Source organism: Vigna radiata, chromosome 7 (assembly GCF_000741045.1).
Source record: "Vigna radiata var. radiata cultivar VC1973A chromosome 7, Vradiata_ver6, whole genome shotgun sequence".
Lineage (NCBI taxonomy): Eukaryota > Viridiplantae > Streptophyta > Magnoliopsida > Fabales > Fabaceae > Vigna > Vigna radiata.
In genome coordinates this window covers 52794965-52804548 of record NC_028357.1, presented here as the reverse complement: position 1 = coordinate 52804548, position 9584 = coordinate 52794965, and the positions used below count along the sequence as shown (strand labels likewise).

The 9584-nt window shown below is 29.8% G+C and overlaps 1 protein-coding gene across 3 annotated transcripts in view; it reads left to right on the top strand.

Moving 5' to 3' along the window:
• The window catches only part of LOC106768507 (galacturonokinase), a 20455-nt gene extending 13236 nt beyond the window's left edge, over positions 1-7219 (top strand). For all 3 annotated transcript variants that reach the window (XM_022784261.1, XM_014653692.2, XM_022784262.1), the window contains 6 exons: positions 1750-1910; positions 2240-2280; positions 2371-2399; positions 4525-4594; positions 4700-4789; positions 6798-7219. In XM_022784261.1, coding sequence (XP_022639982.1) covers positions 1750-1910; positions 2240-2280; positions 2371-2399; positions 4525-4594; positions 4700-4789; positions 6798-7042 — 636 coding nt within the window. In that variant the 3' untranslated portion in view covers positions 7043-7219. The remainder of the gene's footprint in view (positions 1-1749; positions 1911-2239; positions 2281-2370; positions 2400-4524; positions 4595-4699; positions 4790-6797) is intronic.
• The last annotated feature ends 2365 nt before the right edge of the window (positions 7220-9584 follow it).

Here is a 9584-nt window from a genome sequence, read left to right as displayed (position 1 = left end):
TTATATTTCCTAAAATAGCTTAGGTCTCCTGTATATATCTTGTATGATCTCTTTGTAATAAATATATCAATTTCCATTTAACCTAATTTCCCAGAATAAGGAATTGCTTTATTCCACAAACTTGGATTAATTGCTAGATCCGATTCATGTAGGCATTTATTTTTGATAGCTGCTTAGCTCAGATAAATGAAAATTAGAACATATTTTGGTTTATAGTGCAGCATCCCTTGGATAAGGATGAGCTGGATATCTTTTATGTTGTAAATACCTGGTTGTTTTGTTGATTTTGTTTACAGTTGTTTAGCATAAAACTTTATAAAAAAATTTCTAAGATATTTAACTTGTCATTTTTAGCTGTTTTAGGAAAATAAATAAAAATAATTTTTTTCTTTTAAATTTCCTATTCATAGACCATAGTCTTAGTGACCAATGGACTTCCTTCAAATGTATCTTATATTCATGTTATTAGTGTAATACAATTAATTAGAATGATAGACTAGTAATAAATTGTCTACACAATGCAATCTATTCTATCTTCCCTCCTTTCCTCCTTTAGTCACAACAAGATCAAAGTATTAGAAATATGGAATCCACCTCGAGAATAGTTTCTCCTTTCCATTGTGTTGATTTCGTGGAATTTGATTTTTGTCAAACCCATACCTTGAGAATGGTGTCTCGGTTTGTATATGTTGTACATGCTCACAAGTTCCAGCTTCTTTTGGCAGATGGATTCAATTTCATTATGTAAGTTTTGCTGATAGATTTTGTTTTCAGTTTACTGCAGACTGTTTCTCTTCTAGCTTCTATTTATGCAATTTGGTTCTGTTTTCAGATGGTCTCTCGTCACGTTGGTTCTGTTTCAACCTATGATTTCATACATTGGATCCATTCTAACCCGTCTTTTCTCGTATTCCAGTCTGTCATTCCTTAGGTTGGCCTGATCCTAGATGCAGTCTTACTCTATCTCATATTCCAAACGCAGTCTAGCTTCATCTCAATCCCAGATATAGGGGTCCCCTGTCACAGATCCCAAATGTTGTTTGCCATATCTGCCATCTGCCAAATTTGACCATGTGTACTTGAGGTAGGGGGATATGTTAGTGTAATTAATATAATTACATATTAGTACACTTATTAATGAACACCATTATTTATAATTAATTGTCTTCTCTGTTCCTTGTATTTATCTATTATCTTTTATTATTTCCTATGATTTTTTTTTCCTATGCAATAGTAGGACTATATATAGGCACTATAAATTGTCTACCCTCGCCTTCACATGTTAGAGACACTGCAAATATCATTCTGAATCTCTATTTGCTCTCTTCCTCTGTCTCTACCTGATTTCCCTTCAATTTCAACAAGCATATTTTTAGCAATTAACATGTTGGTCCCAGTGAAATTAAACTCAGATTCCTTAAATAAGGTCTCGGGTTTTAGTCTTGTAGATAGAAAAAATATGGCCAGAAAGAGATACTCTCCACTAAGGGTGGCCAGCTAGGTTTTCTTGCAGATATTAGTCATGACATAGTTGGTCCATGCTTTGCAGCATTAAAAGCCTGATGCAAGGCTTGATTCTTTTCATTCTTTCTTATTTCTTATATACGCGTCTTCATTAGTTGATCACTTGCTTTAACATCAGATACTGTAAACTTTCCTGTGAAGAAATGCATTTTACTTGCATGTAACATTGTTGTCACTGTTGTCATTGTCATTTCTCTATTTCATGCGTTAGTTTGGAACATGCAGACCAAAGATTATAAGCTTGTCTACCAACCAAAGGAGAGTGAGCAACCGAAGGCAACCAGTATATTGGTGGCACTTTCTGGTCTGAAGCAAGCTTTGACGAATAGCCTTGGATATAACAAGCGAGTTACAGAGTGTCGAGAGGCTGCAAAACTTCTTCTTGAGTAAGTTATTTTTTTCTTCTCTTAAAAGTTTATTATTATTTTCAGTGGGTATTTTAACAAATAAGAACTTGTGTTTACTTTACATGCATTTCAAAATATTTAAGACATTTCTAAAATTTACTGTCTCGAGAACTGTTGCTAAATGTCAGCTTTACACTTATGAAAGGGTGTCAATAAACTTTACTAGACGATGGAAGTAGTTAATTGCCGAAGTGGATAAAATATATTTTTCTCCTAATATCAATTAGATCTGTCACATGACACCAAGCTAATTTTGGCGAGATAATCATGGCTCATGAAGTTTATATTTGTTTATATTCATTCCGCAGAGCATCTGGAGATTACAAAACCGAGCCCATCCTATCCAATGGCCAGTATCTTTCCTTCTCACATGTGAACCTAGTTATATCTTTTATTGAAAAGCTAACTCATTTATTTTTCTGTCTTTTCCACTGTGCAGTTGATCCAGAAGTTTACGAGGCTCATAAGGTATGAAGCATTGGCATGTTAAACCGATAAGTATACACCCTTTTACATATTCTGGTTAATTTGTGATATTATGCACAATTCATGTTTATGCTGATGATACAAATGTTTAACAAAAATCAAATGTGTAGCTAACTAACTAAACGGGATTCTTTGTCTTAGGAATGTGATGTTGAGAATTGTGTAACTGTAGAAAAGTAATAAATGTACTTAAATGTTTTATTTTTATGCAGTATTATATAAAAAAAATCAACAATCTGTGTAATGTTATGCGAAAGAAACTGAAATTCTGGAAAACCTACTCATGTTGGAAATTGAGATGCCCGACATAGAAGCATATTGGATGGGCACTCATTACTTTCATTGCAAAAACGTATTCTGGGATTCTAAACTGTCTAACTTATAAAGAGTAATTACTGGATACTAATTAGTAAACTTCTGAAGTTCCATACTATTGGGGTTCGTTGAGATTGAGAACAATATACTTTTAAGGAATAATAAAGGTCAAATGTGGTTTTCTGAAATAACATTGGCTTGATTGAATTTATTCATGTTTGATTCACCTGTCATTAGATTTTTAAAATTTGTGTTAATTGGATAGGTGAAATTCATCGATCACTGTATTGGAGCTACTTCAGAGTACAACCCACATAGTAACAATTTTATATGGGAAATCGTCTATGTTTAAAGAGCGTGTCTAAGTTGAGGTATCTCATGCATTCATGCTAAAAACAGCCGTCAGAATGTTGTCCAAGATAGCAATGGCATATTCCATATGCCAAATTGTAACAGATCTTACTGAATTTACAGAAACTAAAATTCCAGTAATGATTGCAAAAGGTAGGAAGAGTTGCTTTAGGCATTAATTTACAATCCTATTTAAAAGGATCAGATATAACTGACAACTGTAAAGCTGTTACAAAGAGAGTTTGAGTTTGTTATAAAGGTTGGTGAGAAGCTTTAGGCATCTCAAATACATTGAGTTTGACTCTAAGTAACAGAAATCATGCAGGTGAGTAAGGCTTTGTAAGGAGATTAGCCCATTGATCTAAACGAGGAATATGCTGGACAGTGAGCTTTTTGGTCAAGATTATGAGCAAGAGGAACAAACTAATATTATCACAATAGAAGTAGGAATAATGTAGGGAATATTAAGTTCAACCTAGGTGAGCTGGATTCAAAATTGACTCTTAACAAAATTTTAAAGTTTTTTTCAACTCAACTTGATTTAAATCTGTGGTGAACTGGATTGGTTTACGGGTTTCAACCCGTTTTGGCAGCATTACTCTTGAGCCAGAATAAGACTTTCAACTCTTTGATAGTAATATCATCTGGTTGACTTTCTATTAGAACAATACAAAATTCAATTGTTGAGGTAATCCTTCAAGGTTTGCATCGAAATGTTCTTTTAATGAAATACTATCACCAACCGAATGGAGATAAACAACTAAGGCTTTAATGCGAAGTAAGAATTTATTCATGGACGATTATCAAGTGATGAATTGTGATGTTCGACTTGTAATTTTAGTGGCTTAGTGTGTGTTTGATGATGAAAGTGTGCTCGAATTTTATCTCAAATTTCAATCCACGAACACAACCAAGAACCCTGGAAAAAATAGAACTGGAGAACAAAGTTTTTAACCATGTATTTGGATAGAAAATTTAACACTTTCAAGAGAATTAAAAATACATTGAATTTAAATTGCTTTTAGTACATTTTTCTAATATTTTGTCTGAATTAGACAATTTAAATTTATTAACTTTTTTATTTGGATGGAGTATTTATCTTATCACTATGCATAAGAAAAATTAAGATTAAATAATATTTTAATAATTAAAAAATGTACGTCGGTGATGTTTTTTAATGGACATTGGCCAAAGCTATTTTTCTTTGCCAAAATCCACTAAGAATGTCTTAGTTAACTTTGACAGGAGTTTTTTTTTTTTTTTTTTTAAATTAACATTTGTTAGGAAGTATTATACATTTTCTTACTGTGCTAGTTAATTTAACCTGTTAACTTGTACCAGCTTATTTACTGATGTTTAATGCTTCTTTCATATGTTGTATAATTCGAATCCCAGATATGATTTTAGCATAATCAAGCAGTCTTACATTTTCTTTGTCCAGGACAAATTAGAACCAAATCTAGCTAAAAGAGCAGAACATTATTTCTCAGAGAATATGCGTGTTATGAAAGGTATATTTAGTTTAATTGCTTTGATAAATTTTATCTTGAGGGCCCAATGTGACCTTCTCAATGAACCCTTTTTGCTATAATTTATTTATTTAATTTTTTACACAGGACTCGAGGCTTGGTCGTTGGGCAAGTTAAAAGATTTTGGAATGCTTATTACAGCTTCTGGTCGGAGTTCCATTCAAAATTATGAATGTGGTATAACCTAAATCCCCAAATTCATTTTTGGAAGTTTTGAAACTTCATCTTCTTTCTCTTCTGATATGAAAGTGATAAAATCGGGTGGAAACATATTTCTTATGCAATCTTTTCAATTTCCCAATGTTCTTTGAGTATATAGCCCTAATTAATTATGCAAAAATTAAAATTTGAGGCTGGAAACCACTATAATAACTTTTTACACAAAATAAAATTGTTTCCAATACTCTTGTAGTATATGGCCCTAATCTGCTCCACTGTTCGATATTTTCCTGTGAAATATTTCCTTGCTTTCCTAAATCTTTCTTACAAGCCCTTCATACATGATGGAATATTCATTACTCAGTCCAAATTATCTGAAACGCACTATTTGTTTTCTGTTCTGTTCACCAAATTCAATTTTACCTGTCCCCAAACGTTAGATTGTGGTTTTGGTGTCCTATCATTTGCACTATATCTGGAATTTATTGGCAAACAAGAGACCAAAATAAAGCTTAGCTGAATTGTAAGAGGAATATGATAGTCTCATCAGACACATCACGAATAATTTCTTACCAGCTTTGATTTCAATCAATTGAAAATTTTAATGTAATGTTGGTGTTAGTTGGTGGATGTAAAGTGATACGTAAAATGTTTGTAGTTCTAGGGCAGGTTTAGAGGACAATCATATGGTTGATATTGTGTTTTAACTTTGTATAAAACAGAAGTAATACACAAGAAGAGAGTTAAGTTGTATATTGAAAAAGATTTGCATAAGGTGCTTTTATACTGGTTCGTCAGACAACAAAGATTATGTTCAATTCTTGATTAATACAATCAAATTTCACTAGCAAACTAACATGGAAAGATACAAGTATTATTTAGGTCCAACTCCTTTTGGCTAAACATTGAGTATTATTTAGACCAAGCCACTTTTAAATAAACACAGTATTATTTAGAATTATTTAGAATGCAGTCACTGTTAGATAAGACTGAGTATTCTTTGGATCCAGTCACTTCTGGCTGAAACAATAAGTATCTTTGGTCACAACAACTTCTAGTTAAGCATGGGTATTCTTTGGACTCAGCTACTTCTAGTTGAACACTTTGCCAAACAAAGAGGTGTGGCCTAAAAGATTACAAGGTTTGCTAACTAGAAGAGAGTAGCATCTTCAGACAAATACAAGATAATAAATACTTTTTTAGGTTGCTATAAACACAAACACTCTTCTTGCTCATAAACAAAGGCTTAAGGATTGCTAAAGATTATAAGAGCTCAAACGTTCTCATTATAATATTTTTTGTAGTTGTCAAACTTTCTTCTTCATCTTGCGTTTGTCCAGGTTTGAGCAGCAAATGCATTAACTGTCTTCACACTGCATTAAGGCAGTTTCTTTCCAAACTTAATCGAAGTAAAAGACCTGACACAACTTTATGTCTTTGTAAGACTAACATTCCTCCCTTTCAGAAAATTTGTTTGCATGAAGCAACTTTAGGAGTGTTCTTAAAAAGACTTGATGTAGACATTTCGAAAAGAGATACTCTTGTAAGAAACGAAAAGACGCTGCACACATACAAATAACAAGTTATAAGTATTTGACGTATACGATGAAATGCTTCAGCTAGACGAAATATATTTATTGTCTATCCAAGCAAACAATCAGACGAAGCATATAAACTAACTCTTGTGTTTCACTGGCAAGACAAAGTGTTTAATTTTAATATCTTAAGTATAAGAGGAGAGTTTAATTCAAAAGAAAAAATTATTAGACTGGAGAATTTCAAAGTTTAAATGTTACATTAAATATGGTTTATTTTACTTATTGCTTAACTTTTAATATTGTCATTCTTGGATTGAATATTGTAGTCATTGAGATTATAGTTTCTCTCTAAAGCCTTTGATTATTCAAAATGATAAAAAATAATGACTCTTATTTGTGAGTGGTTAAAAGTAATATTCCTAATAGTTGGAGATAATTTGATGTTTGAGTAAGTAATGATGATGTTGTTAAATGATGTGTCTGCCAAGGTTGTGAACCACTGATTCAGCTGTATGAGATCCTTTTGAGAGCTCCTGGTGTATTGGGAGCGCGGTTCAGTGGTGCTGGGTTTAGAGGGTGTTGTGTTGCATTTGTGGAGGCTGACCTTGCAACTGAAGCTGCATCATTTGTCAGAAAAGAATATCTCAAGGTTCAGCCAGAGTTAGCAAGCCGAATACAAAACGACACTGCTGTTTTAATATGCGACTCTGGTGAATGTGCACGTGTAATTTAACCTGCATTTTTCCCTTAATACTTATATTTCATCATTCTTCTATTACCATTCACACCTTGAAATCTCCTTCTTGTTCTTTTCCTTTATTTCATGCTCATGACATGGATTAGCTCACGTTACATTCTATATATTCCTTTACATGGTCAAATGTAGAATTATCATCCTTAGCTTATAAAATTTTTGTTTTTAATTTCTTATAGTCTAAATTATACTTTTGTTATGCATTTTGTTTGTAGAATTTTTTTGTCTTTCATCAATCAAAACTTTTAGTTTGATATTTTACTTTTAAATATAGCTCAATATAGCCTTTTCAAAATAGTAATGAATTTTGGGACATTATTATGAACCATTTTTTTTTATGGAATCAGGAAGTTAAATTTGTTTCATTAGATCCATTTACGAAAAAACTATAAGATCTAACTATTAGAAGAAAAAATGTCATAAACATCAGTGAAGTTCATGTGAAAATTTGAATTTCAGAAAGAATAAAAAATGAGTTTTATCTAACTTTTATTGGTTGATAAACTAATGAAGTTGAAAGATTCTCATAAGCCCTTAAAAAAAAAAATAATAATAATACCATGAATAATGATTAAACATGAATTCAATAAGTGTAAGTTGAGATCGTACTAATTGAAATTACATTCAGAGTTAAAGGTAAGTTGAAATTATTTTGATCAACATCGTACTGAAATATGTCCAGTAGATTGAACTAAAGATATTTTTGTTGAAACATATTTATTGTTTTTAAAATCTCGTCTACTATTTTGTTTTTCTTTTGTAGGTCCCTTCATGTCATATGATATAAATTTTCTTTAAATTTTTTTTATTAATTTTTATTCTATTGATATATCTTACCTTAATATTCTAATATCTTAAGTTTTTTTTTTCTTAAATTTCACAATAATATTAATATTCTAATATCTTACCTTAATATTCTAATATTCTAATCTTTTTTTGTAATAAGAAATAATTTAAAATTATTTTTAAGATCTTGAAAGATTTTATGAAGTTTAACTGAAGTAGTTATTTACCTGCTTTTATGTAAGATTATTTTTATATTTGTGTTCTAAATTTTGCTGCTTTTGCATTTCTCTTCTCAAATTTTGATGCTATGGTTTTTTATTTTTATTTTGATCTTTATAACTTTTCCTTAAATTGAAATTGAAATTATGAGAAATTAAAAATGAAAAAGAAATATTTACATTTGTAACTATATATAAAAATTATGAGTATATTGATGTACACATTTTTATATCTCCTTTTTCTTTTATAATTATTCTCAATATAAGAATGTCAATATATACATGTTTATCTTTTATAGGTTGAAGTAAACAATGTCTCTCAATCCATAATTCTTTTTAGTAAATAATTTTGTAATACAACTTAATTCATGATTGATGGATGGGTTAAGAGATTGACTCACTTACAAATATTTTATAATAATAATGGAATCAAAATATTCATCAAATTAATATTCATCAAATTATTTAAATTTTTTTACTAAGATAGTAGCTAGAAATTAAAATATTAATATATATAACTTGATAAATAAATAATTAAACATCTAAATTATTCAAACATATATACTATTTAAAAAGATCATTCTGTAAACTTATATAATTATAAGTAATAAATATTATAATATTAAAGTATTGTTTTTTAGTGTGTTATAGATGAATTTACCTTCAGCCTAACTTTAATTCATGTAATTAGTAGGTAGACTGAATTCATTTAATTAGTAGGTTAAGTAAATGGAGTTGAATTCAATCCACATTCATAAAAATGAAAATATTTTCAAATCAACCTAACTCATGAACTGATTTACTCATTATAACTTATTTTGACTTTTCTATCTCGAACCATTATTTCCCTTCCACTATTTTACTTTTATGACCAAGAAATGAATTTCCTCTCCCAAAACTAAAATCATTTTGAAATTTGGTGTTGTTAATATGTTGAAATTTTAAAATATATTAATTAACATTAATGTTTTAAAATATATTTAAAAATTTTCTAATATACCACAATATATTTTAAAATCTCAATCAAAAAATCATTACCAAAAATTTAACAGAAAATTTGGACTCAAAATAAATCATTCCTCCCTCACTTCTCATTTGCTATTGCTCACATAATTTTTATCATTTTTTCTTAGTAATTTTTTTATAACTAAAAAAAATTAAACCACCATCCAACTTATACAAACAAAACCTTAATAATATTAATTTATGTTTTTGAAAAAAAAAAAAGAGCATAGACAATGTAAAAAATAAAGAATTTGTGCATTATCATAAAGGGGTTGGTATTTTAAACCAATATAATACATAAACATTAAATTCTAATTTTTGTGGTTATATCATGATAAAATAATAAAGTTTAATTTAGAATCTCCCATGTTACGTTACCTCGATCTCACCTTTTAAACGAACTCTAAATTAGAGTTAGTTGAGTATGTTAATATTTTTTTACAATAATCTATTATAACATGTAAGAGTATTTTTTAAAAAAATATGATTACCCAGTTACACGTGGTATTTCC